The 20699-nt window shown below is 50.8% G+C and overlaps 1 protein-coding gene across 1 annotated transcript; it reads left to right on the forward strand.

Annotated features, from left to right (window-relative positions):
• Nucleotides 1–1585: 1585 nt before the first annotated feature.
• ACER1 (alkaline ceramidase 1) lies at nucleotides 1586–20699 on the forward strand. Its single transcript, XM_063291003.1, has 7 exons — nucleotides 1586–1693; nucleotides 7859–7984; nucleotides 10484–10598; nucleotides 11884–12022; nucleotides 12661–12798; nucleotides 17921–18058; nucleotides 20507–20699. The coding sequence occupies exons 2-7, from the start codon at nucleotides 7892–7894 to the stop codon at nucleotides 20673–20675; spliced, it is 792 nt and encodes a 263-aa protein (XP_063147073.1). The 5' UTR covers nucleotides 1586–1693; nucleotides 7859–7891; the 3' UTR covers nucleotides 20676–20699.

A 20699-nucleotide genomic window follows, 5' to 3' on the forward strand; every position in this document is an offset into this window, starting at 1 on the left:
TCTGATAAGGGTTTCTGTGAAACCTTTGATCGGGGGCGGGGGGATCTGACAGAAGTCAATTTATGATAGCAATCTGATAGACAGACAGACAGACAAATTTAGCCATCTGGGCAAGTTCCGTCATCTTCACCAGCCATTCCTCCATTCTGGGTGATATTGAACTTTTCCACTTTTGAGCAAAAATAATCAGACTTTTCTCCTCTTGCCCAGTTCAAACCCAATGCAGCCCAGTCAAGGGGCTGCCTGTGAAAGGGGCCTCTGTCTTTGGCTTAAATATTACTGGGGAAGGCAGGCCCCCCCACTGATGGATGTTTGATGTCGGTGGGAGGTTTTGAGGTGCCTGCCTGGTTCCCATCTTGTGCTTCTTACTTTGGTTTTGTTTTACTTGGGATTTGTTGTTTCCTGTTATATTGTTTTTATATTTTATATTGAGAGCTGCCCAGAGTTGTTTGGAGTCCAGCGGCATCAAATCAAATCAAATCAAATCAAATCACCCTGATTGACCAGACTGTAGCTGGACAGAGTCCTGCTGGTCACAACTCACTTTCCATTATCTTGAGTCCTGGCTTTTCTTCTCCAGGCTCAGCCAAAGTCCTTGACTATTAGATCTCCCCACCTCTTCGGAGGTCAGCTGGTAGGTCTTTTTACTTCTCTTGGACACCATTCGGTCAACTGCTGTTGTCCAACGGCCACCCAACACGCGTGCAACGTGTCCTGCCCAGCGTAGCTTCCGTTTTCGATATTCGACGATGGCATCATTTATTCCACTAATCAAATCAAATAATTACCTTCTAGGAAAGTTTATTTCACTGACAAAAGCATTTGCCTTTCAGAAAATCTCTCATTCGGCCCCCCCTTAATATATGGGCACTGTACTCTCCATTAATTAATTAATTGATTAATGCCGAATTGAGCAAAACCTCTGGTTGAGACAGGGAGCTCACTTCAAGGCTGCTGACGACCGTGCCTGCTCCTTCAGCGGCTGCATCACGTCGCTGGCACATGGTGCCCTAATGCAGATTTCCTCAGCAGTGAATTTCATTGCGTTCAGCAATAACCATAATACTGCAGCCTCCAGAAAGACACCATTTTAAGCAATTAACTGAGGTTTCTGATTAAGTCCCATCCCCGCAATGAGCAACTACATCTTAAATCTGGCTGCTTTGGTAAACAGTGTCTATGAACAACATTGGTAAACAATATTCCTTGGGGGAAAATCGCCCCACATAAGCTAGAAAAGGAAGCTGTGGCTGGCACGCAGCCCTCCACAGCTTTGGGGCAAGTGAGAGTATTCACCCGGGATGACGAAATAAAACTCCCTGAGCAGGTTGGGGTGCCAGGAGCCCGGTGGAAGAAATCGCTATCTCAGCATGCGGAAAGATGTCTTGGGTGTGCAGCTGTTTCAGAGCCCAGACAACCTTCTTGCCACCCCTGTGCTGAGGGCCACCTGCCCCCTTGCACCCAGATGCAGATTTATTTAAATGCTTTATGCACAGGGGAGGGCCCTGCTGGGAGAGGGATTATTCCAGAGGCTGTCTTCCCTGCCTTCTCAGCTTCCCCTTTGACCTCCTCTAGGCTGACTCCTTCCATCCGCAGGTGGCAAAACAGGTTGGAAGAGAGCAGTGGCTGCAGAGCCTGCCGGTGCTTGAAACATCTGGACTGTCGGCCCTGCAGAGGAAGGAAGCAGAGGCAGGTAGGAAAAGGATCCAAGACAGGTGTGCAGAGTCCTGTTGGGGCTGGAAGTTTCCTCCTGCTGGAAACCTTGCCACTTTTCCTTTCCAGGTCTCTGAGAACAGAGCTGGGCTCGCACCGCAGAACCTAAAATCAGGACTTGCCCGGTGGCACCTTTTCAGACGCACGCTTTTTATTCATTGACACAGACTTTCGAGCACCGCCACTCACTTCATCTGAGGCAAGAAAGGGTTAAACTGATGTAGGGTTTAAATTGGGGGTGAGGGGCAGCCAGGGATGGGTGAGGAAAGGAGGTGAAGCAGGGGGGCTCTGCAGGTACTGGTTCAAGCACCTTATCAGACACCCTCTGTGATGGGTTAAAAGCCCATCTGCTTTGGGGCAAAAGCCTGAAACTTTTTGATGTCTGTGAATTCAGCAGCCTCTCGATCAGCGGCACTGGCAAAGTTTCTTCCTTCCCAAATGGCTAATCTGAGATATGGAATGGATTTTCCTGGGGGGTGCTCATTGCAGACCACTTTTTGTTCTTGCTTGGGCCCTGATGTCAAACTTGTGTCCACCACCTTGTGTCCCATTGGCCCTACACGGAATCCAGAGGGTCATGGCTGGCAGATGATGGCACGTGTCGCATTCCAACAGAAGAGATTGTGTGCAGCTTGGGTCGAACTGTGGGGTCTGTGCCAGGCTTCCAGGAAATCCCTGGCGTTTTTGGATTTGGCTTGGTCTAGGATGCCCACAGTCTCCCAGTTGAAAGCGTGGCTGAGTCTGTCCATGTGCCGTGAGATTAAGGGGCTCTCATCACGTCTCCTGACCGCCAGCTGGCATTCGTGGATGTGCTCTGCCAGTCTTCTGCCTACAAAGTGGCCGCGACAGTCTTTGCACTATAGATAACTCCTGTTTTTTTCTTCTTGGGCTGCTGGGTCTTTTGGGGTTACTTAAAGGATGTTTTGAAGGGTTTTAGCTGGTTTATGTGCTACGGTGATGCCATGTGGTTGTAACGGTCTGTTGGTGGTTTCTGAGATGTTTCTGATGTATGGCAGCGTCATCTTTTTCATAGTTCGTACTGGTTGTGCTGTAGCGGGTTGGGTGGTCAGGCCCTCTTTGATAAAGTTGCATGGGTATCTGTTTGGTTGGAAGATGCTGTATGGGCGGCCTGTTTCCTTTGTGTGGTGTTCTGGGCTGCTGCAGTGCGGAAGTGCTCGTCTGAATAATGTTCTGACCCAGCTCCTCTTGTGGGAGGTTGGATTGTTACGTTGGTAATGGAGCACTCATTTAGTGTGGGTAGCCTTCCGATAGACCTGCATTTCTACTTTGCTGTCATTTCCTCTGCTGATGAGGTTATCCCGGAAGGTGTTGTTGTTTCCTTCCTCCCTCGTGAATTTTACCTCTTTGACGGTGTTATTGATTGTTTCATGTGTCTTCTCTAATTGTTCCTTTATCATTCCTTTATGGCAAAGGTGTCATTGACATACCAGACACATACTTTGGGTTACATGCGTGGGATGCTCTAGTTTCTAGACGCTGCTTCATGGTCAGATTTGTTGAGAGACACACACGGGATCGCCACGCTCAGGCCTCATAGCAGAGACTGTTCTTAACAAATCAGATCTCAGCAAACTGACAAGGGAACATCTGCAAGCAAACAACCAAGCTCAGAGAGGACTCCGCAGGAAGGATGTGTGGAGGCGCCTTTCATCTTGTTGATGTGCAATTGTTGGGGCCTGTGATGGTGCCGCTGGCATAGATGTGGGGCAGAATAGACATCTGGGTCTGGTGCAGGGATGGGTTCCCATGTTCGCATCATTGTCCTGTTGTTTCTTGTTGCTTGTGAGAATGTCCCCTAGACTATCACAGCTCTCCTCCCACAGTGATAGCAGAACCCAGCAACTGAATTAACCTAGTTGGGGGCTCAGCACATTAACTGACAAATTAGCCAAGTAGTTTGGATTTGCACAACCCCTTCAGGCTCTCAAAGCTAACCATACTTAGCCTGTGTCTGGAATGCAGCTGCTGCATCTTCCACTGACTGGGCTAAGCATGTTGTGTGAATGCGCTTGATGTGGGAGACCATCCTTCCCACTCTTGAATTGCTTGGGAACATGATAAGAGTTGGGAGCAACTGTGCCTTGGGTGGGTGGGGGGGCATCTTCTGGGGCCATGGCTGCAAATCCTAATTAGCAACTCTACCCGTCTTAGGCTTCTACACTTTCCCTCTGAGTATGAAGATAATGATGGAGCCAATGGCGATTTCAATTCCTGTTCCAGAAACTCTGAGCTTTCAAACTTCTGTTGATTGTGTCGTATCAGCCACCTGCATTTTACTTTACAAAGCACAAGAGAACAGGATTCTGCCCTCCCCCCCAATTATGATATTCTATTCACGTGGCAAAAATGGAAGCTGGAGCAAACGGAGGAAAGGCTAAATGCTTACTTTCATGTTTTTAAGGATTGCAAGCACTGAAGCATTAGGGAAGGCCAGGTGGAAATCTTTTAAATGTAAAACAAGTCGATCAATTCTGCTAAAAGCTATGGTTGCAAATAAATGTATATCCGCACTCAAATAAGTAGATTAAAAAAATGCTCTATGTATGGTTAGTGGGACACAAGTTGGGGTTCGCCTGCGCCCCTCAAGGGATCCCTTGCTCGAAAACCGGAGTGTCTCCTGCTGGGATGCTGCATCCTCTGCAGCTCCTGTAGAGAGGAAGGATGTGAGTTTGGAATTTTAAATCAAGGGGTCGTATTTTCATGACAAACCACATTAAATGCCTGGAGGGGTTACAAGAACAATACCCATGCAGCTCTGCATTCTCCCACAAGGGGCTATTTTGCACACTAAGGAATTCACGAAGGCCCACCCAACTGACCCCCATCTCCCAGGTTTCCAGGAGGGGTTGGCTGGGGAATTCTGGGAGTTGAAGTCCACACATCTTCAAGCTGCCAAGGTTGAGAAACACTGCTCTAGGGCTGTATAGATATTCATTTGAAGGGCTCAATTGGAAGGGGCAATTCAGCCGAGTCACCCCTTTGAATGGAAGGTACCGACCCAACCAGGAAAGCGATTGGCTGCACGAAATCAAACAGAACGCCTTTGCCTGGGCTCTGAAGAACCTGCCCCCCATTTGAAACTTGGTGCAATTTTATTTTACTCTAAGCAACCTGGGAAAAGCATCCACAATCCTTGACGCATCCTTATTTTATGAAGTACTCTGTGCCGCTTCTCCCTGCCCGCCCATGTTTTGTGCAAAGAAAATGTTTTTCCCCCCCCTTCTGCTCTCAGTAGGCGATGTGGTTGATGATAGTGAATTTGCTTCTCAGAAAGAAAAATTCAGGTGAGTTCTCAGAGGCTGCCACTGTCTTGCTGCAGAGTTCTTGGAAAAGAGCTGGGGAGAAGCCTTGTGCAACGTTGCGCTGGTGCTGGGTCTCTCCGAGACTTACCAGGCACTGTGACCAGTTTCAAGCCAGCCTGTCCTAAGCAGGAGTCCCAGAAGCCAGTCCAAGCTTCTGGAAGTGGCCCAACTTTGCAGGTTGGCAAAGCCACCTTGTAAGCACCAAGGGGGGCTGTTTACAGTGCCACCTTTCCTGGCCGTCAGCCTCCATTGAAAGCCACAGTGACACCATGCCTGTCAGGATGCGATTGTGCTAATGATGTGGATTAGCTATGGAGGAGGCACTCTGGGTTATTACATGAACCCTGGCTTGTAATCTGCGGGTTCTTAATTTGTTTGCTTGACAGAAGCTGCACGCTGCCCCCAAGCTGCACGTCTTAAAAACCTCACAAAGCCCAAAATCACCTCCTGAATGATGAAACCAGAATGGTAAAACGCCGACCCAGAGACGGCACCTGTCAGCCATCCTCAGCTGCCATCCGATCGGCCAAAGACCCTGGGGTTTCCAGCTCTTTCCTGAAGGGAAGCAGAAATTAGGGGTGGGGGAGAGAACACAGGGCTTCCTGGAGGATGTGGCCTCCCACCACAGCGCCACTCATCCCACTGAACCTACGCTTAAAGTTCCTGAGCAGTGGCACCCAGCGCTCGGAGAAGACGAGGTCTTCGCAGCCCCCCCTAAGGCAGAGGGGCTGGGGGTCTGCTGGATCTCAGTGTGGAGGGGGTGCCAGAGGGTCGGGGCGGCCACAGAAAAGGTGCCTCTCTGGGGTCCCGCCAGATGACAACTCTTGAGGGAAGTGACCTGGAGTGTGCCCGCCTGCCCAACCTGGCAGAACGGACAGATGCCTGCCAGGAGAGGCGGTCCCGCAAAGAGCCTGGCCCCATGCCATGCGGGCCTTTAAGGGGGACCACCAGCACCTTGAAAGAAAGTGGGGGCTGGGGCAGCTGTTCCGCAGCCGCATAAACCGGGTGAAACATGAAGTACCCAGAGCAGTTGTGGCTGTGTTACTCATCACGGTCAACAGCCCAGCAAACAAGGGGCAGCGTGGAGCCGGCTAGGCGTTGCAAGAAAACAAGCCGTGGGAGTGAGCCGGTTCCAACTTGTGGCCTGGACAGCCGTTCTGCCTGACGTCAGCCGCCCTGCAGCAAGGAAGTTTGGGCACGGAAAGCCCAACCCACCTTCCCTTGGCCTCAATAGCTGCTCGAACTGCCTGGGAACAGGCCCTCAGTGACAAGGCGCTGAGCACCCCTATTTTTCCGGGTTAATATAAGCCCCTTCGCAAATCTTCTCAAGGATTCAGAAGCCCCAGGGCTCCACTAAGAAACCAGGGCACATCAACAATTTTACGTGCATTATTTATACTGTATAACATCTCTCCTTCAAGGGGGCTTGTGGGGCTGCCCCCCCCAGCACAATGAAAAGCAATGCTTCAGAGATAAATGCATCTACTGTTCACAGTTGCAACGGGGATGAAAAACCAGTCCTCACATGTATGACCTTCACAGGTCTGTAAAGCAAACTCATAAAATTGTGGTGTTTCACTTAGCAACCGCTTCACTTAACAACCAAGTTGTCCATCCCAATTGTGGGCGCTAAATAAGGACTACCTGTACCAGCCACGAGTCTAGTTTCAAAATCCCAATAATCTGATCGGGTATTTTACGGACTACATTCTTGCGGCAAAGTTTCCTTTTTTGCCAAACTTGGTAAATTTCTGAGACTTCCCTTATTTGTTCCCCAAAGAAGATGAAAGTGATTGCTTGTCCCTCCATCTAATGCAGAGTAACACCGTTTCAGTCTTAACTTGTTCGGCCACTTACATAGTTGTCTGGCAAAAGGGACGTGGAGCTCCAGCCCAGGGGCTGAGTTGGCTGCAAGGTGCCCACGGAGGGCTCAGAAAAGTCAAGATGGTGCCCTGACCCTGCCATTGAAGCCCTGCACCTTTTTAAGGGTTTCCCTTGTGTGATGGCGGCTGCCATTCTGACTTTTTTGACCCCCCTCCCTGCTGATGCTCCTCTCTCCAGCCAAACGTCTTGGTCCCCATGTGGGTCATCTACGTTCTGGACTGTTTTTGATTGTTGAAAGTCTCCTTGAGTCTTGGTCAAAACGGAGAGGCAAGCTATAAATTCCATCGCTGGCGTGAACCCTCAGTAAAATTAAACCAGCTCGTTAAGTAAATCATTTTGTTTTAATTATTTCAGGTTTTAACCCTTCCTTTCTGCCACAGGGGCGCTCAAGGCCGCTGACAATAAATTATAAAACATAGGCTGTTAAAATCTCATTAAAAAAACCCACCAACCGTTCAATCTGAATGAAAACTAATTTGGTCTGCAAAGGGCTACACGCAAGAGGAAGGTCTCAACTCCTTCTCCAGAAATGAAAAGGATCAGGACCACATACAGTGGGACGCCCCTTCTAGTGTCTGGTGTGGACGTTCCGGAAAGGAGGGAAGGGCCTCCTCCATATGGGCTCCTTTCCCGACAGGCAAAGGAACGTCTTCCACACCCAAGGGAGGGCTGACCTGCGGAACTCATGGCCACCAGGCCTGGTGATGCTTTTAAAGGGGGGTTGAATCAATGGTTAGAAGAGGCGTCTAAAGTTACTCCATAATCTGTCTGGCAGAGCGGGCAATACCTTGGGCTTCACGCTCGCTCAGCAGGCCGCTTGGTAAGAGGCGCGCAGGCAGGCGGGGAGGACGTGTGCCAGGCACGGTGAAAGGTGGCACAGGGATGCGGAGAAGCTTGGCCAGCAGGTTTGCCTCATGTCTGTCCTCTTTCCTCCCCAGCCTCTCTTTCTGTCTTTGGACGGCGCTGTCAGGATGTTGCGCGTATTCACTTATCTCAGCTCCGAGGTTGACTGGTGTGAGGCGAACTTTGAGCGCTCGGTGTACGTCGCCGAGTATTACAACACGGTAACCCTCTGGCCGGCGCGCGGGACCCTCCTTGGTTAGGGCGACACCCCAGCGCTCTCTCTGGGTCGCAGCGGAGCCCGTGGCACCTCGGCGTCTTGCTGCCTGCATCAGGAGGTCATCAAGCAGCGGTGCGAAAAGCCGTCGCCTTGCGCCACGATGTCCTGGAGTGCATGGCCCACTCTTGCCCCCCCGCCAACACCCCCACAAGCAGGGCAAAAGGGGCAGGCAGGACGAGGACTTGCTGCCCCAGTGCCCCGGACCACCCCTCTCTGTGGAGGCCCAGCTACTGGAAAAGTTGCCAGTGCCCTCGGCCACCTCTCCACCACATGCCTGCGTGATTCTTTGCCCACATCAGAAACGCATCTCACGGCACAGGCACTTCCAAGCCCGTCCTGAGGTCTAGGATCTTGAATTTTTATGGTGTCAGGCCTGCTGACATTGCAGAGAGGGGCACTGGGCGCAGTGGGTTTTCCTTCTGTGAAGACTGGCAACGCAGTAGCTCCCTGGAGCAGGGTTTCCCAGCCTCAGGAACTTTAAGACGGGTGGACAAGGCTGGCTGGGGAATTCTGGGAGTCGAAGTCCACCCGTCTTAAAGTTCCTGAGGCTGGGAAACACTGGTCTAGATCCACTGCAATTGCCTACCATTACACTGCCCCCCTTCACAGTTCTCCCCAGTTCTTCCAAGTGTGGGTCCAGGAATTTTAAGACGCCCCTTCTGATGTCAGCATAATTCGTTTCCTGTGGGGCACAATGCCATGCCCTGTCCCCAGTGTCTCCTCACCCTCACGCCAGCAGAAAGGGTTCGCTTGGGCTTCTGCAAACAGCCTGCAAGAAACCGCAGCTGGACGCAGGCTGTCGCCCCCCTCCTTCTTTAAGGAAGGTCTTCCTTTCCTGGGCTTTCCCCGGGGCCACTGGTACCAGGCTAGGGCAGGGCCTGATTCCAGTGTCCCCCAAGTCTACACCCAAAGGAATCAGCAAAGCAGACTGGAAATGTCGGGCTTGATCGGTGAGCAGGCCATGGAATTATTTCGAAAGATCGGAAAATGTAAGCCTGAGCAATTAAAGCATGAGATAAGAAAGGAAAATGCAATTAATAATTCGTTTACGTCATTCACTGTAATTCTACGCAGCTTCATATCTTCGCAAACCAACCTTGCTTCCGTCCAGCGAAGGGTCAGAAATGTCTAACGCTGGACCCTGGCCTAGTGCAGGTTTCTAATTAGTACATCCACTTCTCCTCACCAGCGTAACATGGTTTCAGGAGGAGGGTTCCCTGAGGATCTGATGATATCCCCAAGATCAAAAGCAAGATTTGATGCCTCTCTAATTAAAGAGTAGGGAGGTTTCAAAATCTCTGAAGTAGGCCGGCTGGTGCAATGCTGTAGGACAGAATAACAGCCCGCCTGTGTGTGAATCATGGAAGGGACCTTGAGGGCTTCTAGTCTAACGCCCTGCCCAGCATAGCGATCCTCAGACCATCCCAGCCAAATGGCCGTCCCGTCTTTTCTTGAGAACCTCCAGTCACGGAGCACCCCGACTTCAGGAGGCAGGCTAGTCTACGGCTTAACGCTTCTCACGGCCAGGAAATTCCTCCTGATTCTGCGGTTGGCCATTCCTGCAGTGTGTGTCAGACTCTGAACGCAAGCGTGCCACAATGCAGCAACCACAGCAGATTCCTCTGGGGTTCCCTAAGAGCAAATTCAGCATCGGAAGGAGTCTTGTTGTGTCCCTAAAACCACGTAACTCACATTCGATAGAGAGAAGTATCGGCCGGCACGACATAGTTGTTTTCATCCATCAATTCCTACCGAAGTTTTAGAAGTATCAGGTAAGAACAGATGGATGAAAACAGCTTAGAAACGTCCAAGATGCAGTCCCAGCTTGGCCCTGAGGTCCACCCCTTCCCGGCTTGAAAGTGGACTGCTGGCATCAAGTTATGGCTGGCGTTGGCTCAAGGGGGAAGAGTTTGGGGTCTGCGTGCGAATGTTGCTGAGAGCAGGGATGCAACCGGAGCGATTAGAGTGCACGGAAAGGAGATTCGCTTGCAGCAGTGTTTCTCAACCTTGGCCGCTTGAAGATGCGTGGACTTCAACTCCCAGAATTCCCCAGCCAGCATTCAACCAGTGGCCAACGTTGAAAAACACAGTCTTACGGGAACTGCATTAGAGACACAGGCAAAGCTCAGCACCAAGCTGGCCGCATCCTACCAGGAGGAGCCTCAAACAGGAAGTCCTCGGTGCCTGGGAATCTGGGAGAGAAGGCCTGAGAAGGGGCTGATCGATTCCCTCCTAAAAAGTAGGAAGGTTACAGATAAGGGGGGAATACAGGATCAGCCCTAGCCCTCTCTATGGCCCCACAGACTCCCCTCTGCCACGGCAGGTCAGTAGGTCACAAGGCGCCAAAGAGTCGGCTCTGCGCCTCCAACGGTTTTGCGCTGTCTGGATTTCTAGAAATCAAACCGTTTTTTCTCCCTTTCTCTTCCCCTTCCTTCTTTTCCAGCTCAGCAGCATTGCTTTTTTCCTCCTGGCACCCCTAACGTTGTGGCTGAACAGCGATTATGTCTCCTACCGCCCCACGCCGATTCGGAGTTTCATTATCTTGCAAATCCTTGTTGGTATGTGGCCACGAAGCCAGGGCATTGCTTGCTCCCCTGAGCAGAAGGTCAGGCCCAAGTCCCCAGCCTGCCTGTCAGCCCTGCGAGGTAGTCCAGACAAGAAGCCCAGCCAGAAATACTAACTCCGTCTTTGTTGTGAGGTTACATTGAGAGAATCTTGCAAGACTCAAGGAAAAGTCAGGGGGTCCCTTCTGAGATGCTTCCCACGCCCTCCCTCCTTCTGAGGGCTGAGAGAGGATGGTTGTCCCATCTGCGGCCTCCCTCCCATCTCCCAGGGTCATTCCCACAGGCCACTACTTGCGCTGCCCTTCTCCACCTGTTTGAAAGACGCCCCCTTCTTTCCTCCTGAGAGGAACGAGGCCCCCTTGCACTGAATGGAATTCAACTTGATTCCATTTGACTAAATATTTTAAGGGTACTTCGGAAGCACCTACAGCAATTGTGCATTCAGAGGCATCTGGGGGGGTGACCTTTTTGACCCCCTCCCCCTTGCAGATGCAGCGCCTGCCTTTATGTGGCTTTTGCAAGGGGACTCTGGGTAGTACCTGGCAATGATGCCAGGTATCAAAGTGCTCTCCGAAGAGTTTGAGACATACGAGGTGGTCAGCCCCAGACAAAGCATCTATAAATCTGGCTGTCTTGGAAGGGGGCAACTTGTGGGGGGAGGGGAGGGGTAACAGCTTGTCCTCCTGAGGTTCAGTCCCAGAAGGGGCCACACCAAATATTGGTGGCCTTGTGGGGGATGAGGGAGGGAGGCAGGTTCTGGTTTTAGTATATCCAAAGGAGCAACCCATCTCACCTTCTCCTTAAACTTCTCCAAGCCCGCCCCCCCGCAACAACCCCACATTACCCCACATTACCTACCTGAAACGTGGCCATTTTGCAGCCAAATGCTGGCCTTCTGATCTGAGAGCATCTGCAGAGTGACTTGCCCTCGGCAGAAACCACAGCGGGCTCCCCACTGGAGATGAGATGAATTGATGGGGTGTTAGTTTAATTTAGGGGCACCCCCAGAACTTGCCCCTTTCAGCCATTAAGATCCTGAGTCCGAGGGGATTCAACTGCCCAGAACCTCTGGCCCAGCACCCCACCAACTGTGCTTGCCAGGAGGCTGGAGCAGCACTCTGAGGATGCTTAGGAGCCATCCCTTCGGGTGCCGCTGCACGAACCGGGTGGGCGCCGTTTGCACGGGGGTGTTCTGAGGGGCGGGAGGCCGTGGGGCCCTGGCGGGAGGACGCCGCAACGCACACGCCTCACCCCGCCCCCCCCACCCCCCCGTCCCCAGGCATCTTCTCTTTCTACTTCCACATGACCCTGAGTTACACCGGGCAGCTGCTGGACGAGCTCTCCATCCTCTGGACCTTGTGCATCTCTTACGCCTTCTGGTTCCCCATCCGCTACTTCCCCAGATGCATCAAAAACAGGTGGGGAGGGCTCATCGAGGGCCGCCGCCCCCCTGCGGTTGGACGGCCAGAGGCGGGGGGGCAGCTGCTCTGGCACCGAGAATGAGCCTGGTGGCAGGGCGGGGGTGGGGGTGGTCTGAAACCAGCTGGCAATCGCGGGGAGCAGGCAGTGGTCACCTCTGCATGGGCGAAGCAACTGGGGCCAGAAGGGGCGTTCTTTGGCAGAGCTCTCTCGTGGCGGCTGCATTCAGCTGATTACCCAGGGGTTGAACTGACCCCAGACCCAACAAAAAGGGTGGATTTGCAGAGCCAGCATAGCCCACCCCTCACCCCCCACAAAGCCATTTTGTCAGCCCAGAGTTGGCTAACCTTTACAGAGCAAAATTGGTTCAACAGGTCAGTTCCTGCCACTTCCCGCCTGGCACCAGGCTGGTGGGCACAAGCCAAGCCTCAGGGTGACCCAGCAGTCCAGGGGGCTCTGTAGCATGTGGTCCCAAAAGTCAAGATGGCAGCCACGATGGGGCGATGAAAGCGCTGCCTGTGCTGTATGTACATCGCACGCTTTTTTGACGGTGCCCTACAGCCGTCTTTGCTGGCGAGGGGGGGGGGAGGAGGCATCTCCAGGGAAAATGGCATAAACGTGGCCTTGGCTTCCTCAGGGACCAGTTCATCACCTTTGTGGCCATGGTGACGGTGACCACCACCCTCATGTCTTTTGTGAAACCGGCCCTCAACGCGTACGTCCTCAACTGCATCGCGTTCCACCTGCTTTATCTGGCGTTCCAGGAAGTGAAAAGGTAACGGAGGGGCTGAGCCCCACTTTCTTGCACCCTTGCCCAGGGGCCGCTGACCTCTGCCAAGTGGATGGGGCAGACAGCTCTGGATCTGGCCTCGCATGCGACAGCCCTGGCGGAGGGACTTCCTGATCCCCACCAGCAGCTGGAATTCTGGGCAGCCCAGCAAAGGGAGGGCTGAGCAGGACAAGGTGGCATCTGTGTTGCTTCTCTAATAGGATGCCCGGCTGGCACCTGCCCACACAGAAAGTGGCATCTCCGCCTCTGCATCTGGCAGAACAGTGCAAGGGCTCAGCCGTCGGGCCCCCTCTGGCCGCCTGCTCGGGACGAGGCTTTGGGGTTGTTCGCTGGCCTCCTCAGAGACGGGGCTCCCCTGCCCAGCACAGAGGGGGCTCCTGACAGAGTCCAGCCCAGTGCAATTAGTCCCGCAGGGGGGCCACAGGCTGTTGGCAGATGCTGGGAAAGCCTTTAGCCCAGGAGAGGTCAAAAAAGTCACACACCAAGCATTTCTATAAAAATAATTTATTTACAGAAAGCAAAACAAAAGCAAAACATATTTAAAGGACTTAGCTCCCCTTTGGAGCAAGCCTTGCTTGGCTACATTGCCGGCAGAGAAAAAAAAGAGGAAGTAAGAAACAAGTCTGGGCAGGTTTCCTCCCCCCAGGGAATTTGCATGAAGCACGTGCGAGGAGACAATCAAATACAACCTCTTCACCCGGCCAAAATGATTAGGTACAATAGCAGTCTTAATCGTTAGTAGGAAAACCTCAACACTCCCCTTTTTATACTACAGATTAAGATGCAAACCAATCTTCTCTGACAACTTTATATGTCTTTCCATTCCCATTACTTTACCATTATCTCCCCTTTGGTTTAACAGAAAGCTACCATTCTTCTTCCTGTGTTTTTCCAAACCTAGGTTGTTATAATTCCAAGGCTTTTTAATGTGAAATGGCTTTTCATGCAGGCTTCAAAATCAAGCCTTTGTTTTTCTGTTGATGTGAACAGCAGCAAATCATCAACATAAATGCACAGATACATACAGCCTTGTTTGTCCTTCTTCATATATACACAGGGATCTGCTTTTCCTTTTTCAAAACCAAAACTCTGCAGTTTTTCATCTACTTTTTTGGTTCCAGGATCTAGCAGCTTGTTTTAACCCATAGATTGACTTCTGCAGTTCACAGACTAGATTCTCCCCTTTTTCATAGCCAGGGGGTTGCTGCATGTATAATCTGTGGTCTAAATCACCATAGAGAAATGCAGTCTGAATGTCATAGTGGTTAACTGACATTCCCTTGAGTGCAGCAACTTTTAACAGTAATCTAATTGATTCACCTTTAGTAACTGGTGCAAAAGTCTTGTCAAAGTCTAAATCTTTCCTTTGAGTGAACCCTTTTGCAACCAACCTTGCTTTATATTTTTGGATTTTGCCATCAGCATCACCCTAACCCTAACCCTAACCCTAACACTTTTCAGTTTGAAAACCTACCTACAACCCAGACAGCGTTCATTGGGAAGTAGATTTACCAGTTTCGATGTTTTATTTTCTTTCAAGGATGCTAATTCCTGTTGCATGGCAGAATGCCAATTTTGTGCAATCTCTGGTGGTAAAGCATTCACTTGTTCTAAAGACTCAGGTTCTGTGAATATGTGAAAAGCCTTTACTGTTTCGCCTGAAAACGTGATGGAGGAACGCCTTTATTACTCCTCTGAGATCTGCGAGGTAATACGGGGCTTAAATTTTGACTCCTATCACTTTCCTGAGAAGCATCTGTCTCATCAGACAGATCTTCAGTTTGCTTTTCTGGTTTAATGTCCTCATCAGGCAAAAGATCACCATCAGCAAGTCCTTGCTGTTCTCTTGTGGTGGTCAGATCAACTGGAGAGCTAGAGTTTAATCTCCCCCAGTTTTGTTCAGCAAAAGAAGCCCTTTTGCTAATTATTAATTTCTCTCCCATTATGAACCTGTAGCTCCTCTGGCTTTGTTCATAGCCAACAAAGATGGCTTTCTTTGTTGTGGGGCCTCCTTTCCTTCTCTGCTGTTTTGGAATGTGAACCCAAGCAGTGCTACCAAACACTCTAAGATGGCTTACCTTTGGTTTCACACCATAAAACAAATGGAATGGAGTGTCCTGAATCACAGAGTTATACAACCTGTTCTGTACATAAGTGGCAGTAGATATGGCCTCTCCCCAGTACTTAAAACATAATCATGAATCTTTTAACATGCATTCCATCGCATTTTGCAAGATTCTGCCCTTTCTTTCAGCAACACCATTTTGCTGAGGGGTGTACGGGTTAGAAAGAATTTGTTCTATCCCCTTTTCCACTAGGAACCTTCTGAATTTGTGAGAAAGGTATTCTCCTCCTCTATCACATTGGAGTGCAGATACAGGCCTAGGGAATTTTCCATTTGCCCATCTCACAAAACTTTTAAATTTCTCAAATGCCTCATCTTTATGTTTTAAGATGTAGATAAATGTGTATCTTGAGAAATCATCAATGATGGTCATTGCATACCTTGCTTGTCCAAGACTTGGAGCAAAAGGACCAATAATGTCAGAGTGTACAATTTCCAAAGGTCTAGTTGTAACTCTGTCACTGTGCTTACTCACAGGAGCTTTTAGTGTTTTGCATTCTTTGCAAACTACACAATCTAAGTATTTGTCACAGGGTTTTATCTTTAGGTCAGCACACGGCTGTGGCATTTGTGCTATATACTTGAAATTAGCATGGCCAAATCTCCTGTGCATCAGGTGTACACATTGGTCATGATATGGCGTGTTGCCAACTGCAGCCTTGCAGCTTGGCTTCCTTGCATTTTGCACAATGTACAAGGAGTCTTTTAACATACCAGTAGCACACAATTTTCCATTTTTACGTATCTCACAACCATTTTTCTTAAATGTTATGATATACCCTGTTGCAGCTAATTGTGCCACAGATAAAAGGTTTGATTGTAAATTTGGCACATACAACACACCTTTCACAGTTTCTCCCAAGCAGGATAAATACAAGTCACCTTGTCCCATAATTTTGGTCACAGACCCATCAGCCAAAGATACACTTTGTCTTTCAGTTTTAGACAGTGACACAAAAGAGCTTGTACAATTACATAAATGACAACTGGCCCCAGAATCTAATACCCATACATCAGAATTACCCTTCTCAGCAACCTCTGCAATCTGGGTTGTCTGAAGAGCCTTCTTCTGTGTTGCCCTTGTGTTCTTCTTATCTGTCTTTCTACTCTTGGGTCTCAAGGCACAGTCTCTTTGCAAATGTCCAGCTGAACCACAAGTGAAGCATTGCTGGCTGGCTAGCGCTGTGGCCTCAGGTTCCTTTCCCTTCTTTTCCCTCGTTTTCTGGTGTTGCAGCTTTCCAGAAGAGAGGGGATCTTTCCTCTCTCTTCTCCCATTCAGCGAGTAAGCGCTGTGTAACATACGATGGGGTGAGGTCTGCTTCAGGCATAGCCTCCAGGGTACAAATCAGCGTGTCCCACGTTGCATTTAGTGAGGACAGGAGGATATAGGATTTTGTGAGAGGTGTAAATTCCATTCCTCTCTCCTGCAACTCAACAAACAGCTGCTGAATATGATGCAGGTGCTCAGGAAAGCTAGCTCCTTCTGCAAGGTAGGCTCTGTACAGCTTTTTCGTCAGAGTAACTTTACTCCCTGCTGTTGCCTTTACATATAAGTCTCTCAAAGCGTCCCAAAGTTGCTTTGCAGACTGCATGCCTCGCACGTGGACTAGCTGATTGTCCTCAACTCCCAAGATAATGGTGGCTCTAGCCCGCTCATCCTGTCTCAGCCATTCAGCACTGGGATGTTGGGGGGTTTGCTCACCAATTGGCAGCCAAAGATTCTCTCTGCGAAGATACATCTCCATCTTCAGGGCCCAATTCAAATAGTTGGTCTCTGACAGGCGCTCCAGAGGCATCGCTGAGGGCTGGGAGGTAGCCATGGCTTCTTCCTTCTTTTGCAAGTCACCTCAGCTAGCTTCTTTGTCCTGTAGACCGGCAGTTGCTGGAAAATCTCCAGGCGGCTCCAAAGAAAATCTTTGCTACCTGCTTTTAAATTGTGCATGAGGTGTGGAGCTGATCTCTCTTTTCTCTCTGGGTTTTACTGGGCTGTTTTCTGGGCACATAACCTGTTGGCAGATGCTGGGAAAGCCTTTAGCCCAGGAGAGGTCAAAAAAGTCACACACCAGGCATATCTATAAAAATAATTTATTTACAGAAAGCAAAACAAAAGCAAAACATATTTAAAGGACTTAGCTCTCATTGAGAGCAAGCCTGGGTTGCTACATATCAGCAGAGAGGAAAAAAAAGAGAGTAAGAACAAGTCCGGGCAGGTTTCCTCCCCCCAGGCAATTTGCATGAAGCACGTGAGAGGAGACAATCTAATACAACCTCTTCACCAGGCCTAAATGATTAGGTACAATAGCAGTCTTAATCGTTAGTAGGAAAACCTCAACACAGGCCACTCAGCCAACTTCTCGTGTGAAGTCACCTGGCTTGGCTGGTCATCTCTGAAATGCAGTAAAAATATTCACTCGTCCTGAGTGGCCACAGGCCACTCAGCCAATAATCACAGTAATTCTGCCGCCGATCCACTGCAGGAAGCAATTCCCTCACCCAGGCTAATGCGAGACTCACCCGCTCGCACCCCCCAAGGAGGCCGTGAAGCCATCTCTGTTTGGCTCCTTGGCCTGAGTCTGGCCTTTCCTTCTAGGAGTTTGAGAGAACGCCTGGGACTCGCCCGTTCTGCGATCCCGCGGCATGAGGTCCACCAGGGGCTCCCTGCGCAGAATGGGGTCACTCCCACAACAGATTGAGCCTGGCTAGCGCTGACCTGGGTTCGGTAGCCAGGAGGAGCTGGTGTGGGAACTCAGGCATGGCCGGGGGGGTCTGAGCCCAGGCTGGTGCTTAGCGGAACGGTTGGGGTGAGAGCCGGGGAGCGCCCCCATTTGCAGGGCGGCCCAGGACAGGGACTTGTGCCAGGGGGAGGCAGGGATCCCCCCACCCTGGGATCTGACTGTTTCGGAAGCCCCCAGTAACAGCTTTGGATCTGCTGGGCGAGGGAGGCACACCCCTAACTCTCCGGGGCCTCGGCCTCTCCCCCAGGTGCAGCAGCCCTGCAGTCAAGCGTGTGGCGATCACCATGACCCTCTGGTGGGTCCTCGCCGTCAGCTGCTGGCTCGTGGACAAGTTCTGCTGCGGCCTCTGTCAAAAGCTCAACTTTTGCTACCTTCACAGTTTCTGGTAAGAGGGAGGGAGGGAGCAGGCAAAGGCACCTGCTGGGTCCGTCTTGCTGGGAAGGGCTGCGGCACTCGAGGGGCGCGGGAAGCAGCCCGGCACTTCCGGAGGAAAGGGGCTGGGCTGGGTGGCCTCTCAGGACTCCTCAGGACTCAGTGTGCAGAAGCCTGAAAGAGATGGGATCTGTTGGAGTGGGGCAGCTATAATAAATCTATGCTGCTGCTGCTGCTGCTGCTGCTGCTATTATTATTATTATTATTATTATTATTATTATTATTATTATTATTATTATTATATACACAACCACATGTAATCACAGCTGCCAGTTCTTTCACTGGTGTTGACCTTTGTTCGCATCAAGTTCTTCTCAAGAACCTGGGAGGTCGTAATGCATAATTTTTTGCTATTTGGCAGTACAGATCAGATTGTACTGCATGGGGTGCCCGTCTGCTTCCGGGTCCAATTCAAGGTGTTGGTTATTACCTTTAAAGCCCTGCATGGCATGGGGCCAGGCTACCTGAGGGACCGTCTCATCCCCATCACATCGACCCGCCCCACCCGGTTGGGCAGAGAGGGCATGCTACGGACCCCATCAGTAAAGGAATTCCATCTAGCAGGGTCCAGGAGGTGGGCCTTCTCTGCAGCGGTGCCCGCCCTTTGGAACATCTTGCCCCCGGAGTTGAGACGGGTTTCCTCGCTCCCGGCCTTCCGGAAGAAATTGAAGACCCGGTTCTGCCGCCTTGCTTGGGAGGGGGCGAGTGATAGCTCCCCCTGGGGGTGGCTGGCGCCATAGCACCCCCTACTGATTGGGATTCCAGCTCCTCTTGGGTTTTACATCTATTTATTCTATTTATATTCTTAGACTGTAATTTTAGGTTTATATGTTTTTATTATCTTTTATTGTAAACCGCCCAGAGTCCCCCGTCGGGACCACCACGGCCGGTTTATGCCATAATTGTTCAACTTCAATTTTCAGATCTTGATACTTTGTGATCTTCTCCAATTCTCTGTCTTCTATTCTACCATCCCCTGGTACTGCCACGTCAATTATCCCCACTTTCTTCTTTTCAACCACAGTTAATTCTGGTGCATTATGCGCCAAGACTTTACCGCTTTGCATTTGAAAATCCCACATTATTTCAACCTGCTCATCTTCGGCTACTTTTTCAACTCTTTGTTCCCACCAATTTTTCATTATTGGCAAATGATAATTTTTTCAGATGTGCCAGTGAATCGTTTTGGCAACTGTGTTCTGTGGTTGTGTACAGTCAGTTTGTGCGATCTTCTTGCACGAGCCGAGGATATGATCTCGTGTTTCTTCTGCTTCTTTGCACAGTCTGAACTTTGAATCATTGGAGGATATTTCAATCCTGGCCTTGATTGCATTATTTCGAATAGCTTGCTCTTGAGCAGCCAAAATCAAGCCTTCAGGTTTCTTTTTTTAATGTTCTGGTTGTAAGCCATTGCCCGGTTTTATCTTTCTTCCCTTTCCCCTGGTCTTTTGTAGAAATTGATCATATAATGCTTAACTGACCATGTAATAATAATGATGATAATAATACAGTTATTATTATTATATTGGGATCCTATTTAAAGCATTCCTGTCCAGACTCTGGCTCCATAGGCAGGTCCCTGTGTTGCCTGGGGAAAATCCCAGATTCAGCCACCTCCATCCTACTGAGCCAGGGGGACCATCCAGCATTCGGCCGTCTCTCCACTGGGCAGCCAAGCAACCTTTCCAAGGGGAAAAAGGATGCCCGCAGCTTGGTCCACTGCCCCGGCCATCCCGTGGTGGACTTGCCAGAGAAACCAGTGTTGACCTCGTTCCTGAGAGCAGGGCCTGGGCCTCCAGGGGCCCCTGGTCCGCACCAGCAGAGGCGCAAAGGTCCTTGACTTCTTTGCCCGTTCTGAATGGGGCAGCCCCATCGGTCTCCCAGCCTGTCCAGGCAGAAAGGCCACCTCCACACAACACTGAACCTGGCCAGAGAAAGTCCTGGCTCGGTTTTAACCATGGCTAGGTGTCGCCGAGTCTTGTGCGAATGCAGCCTGTGGGGTCATTTTAAGATTCCATGTCTTGCAGCAACCCAGAAAGTGAGTGAACTCAGCGGAGTGGTTGTGTTGCACCAGCACGGCCAGCGTGCCAAGAACGGGCTCCTGGGATTGTGCAGAGACTGACTCCTCGCCCCCTTGCCCTCTCCCCCCCTCCCCACAACCCTGCCAAGTAGGGATTTCGGCAGTCTCAGGATCTGCCCCCAAACCTTTGGGGCCAAGCCTACATTGGAGGCAGCCAGTCAGAGTGGGCCCTCTCTTTCCGTCATCCCAACGGGACCATTTTCACTGTTTGCTGCTAAGCCCTGGCAAGGCTCACATTCTTGCGGGGGGGCGGGGGGGTGGGGGGGCAGAGGGAGGAATTGGCTGGGGTCGTTTCTGAGGCTCTGCTGGCTTGATCCGCAGGCACGTCTTCATCAACGTCGCCATCCTCTATTGCATCACCATGATCTTGTTCTTCGACATCTACCACAACCTGCCAAGCAGCGAGCCAACGATGGAGTACTGGCCCAGCAACACCTGCCCCATCGCGCTGCCCTACATCATGATCCAGAAGCCCCTGAAGTGGTGCTAGCGGGGCAGCAAGGCGGAAGGCGGC

The sequence above is a fragment of the Candoia aspera genome, chromosome 1 (genome assembly GCF_035149785.1).
Source record: "Candoia aspera isolate rCanAsp1 chromosome 1, rCanAsp1.hap2, whole genome shotgun sequence".
Classification (NCBI taxonomy): domain Eukaryota; kingdom Metazoa; phylum Chordata; class Lepidosauria; order Squamata; family Boidae; genus Candoia; species Candoia aspera.

What these genes read in the sequence shown, in the direction of transcription:
- ACER1 (XM_063291003.1), top strand. Translation starts at nt 7,892, where the DNA reads ATGTTGCGCGTATTCACTTATCTCAGCTCCGAGGTTGACTGGTGTGAG. An exon ending in TCGCCGAGTATTACAACACG is followed by an intron (nt 7,985 to 10,483) that starts GTAACCCTCTGG and finishes CTTCTTTTCCAG; the next exon opens with CTCAGCAGCATTGCTTTTTT. An exon ending in TATCTTGCAAATCCTTGTTG is followed by an intron (nt 10,599 to 11,883) that starts GTATGTGGCCAC and finishes CCCCGTCCCCAG; the next exon opens with GCATCTTCTCTTTCTACTTC.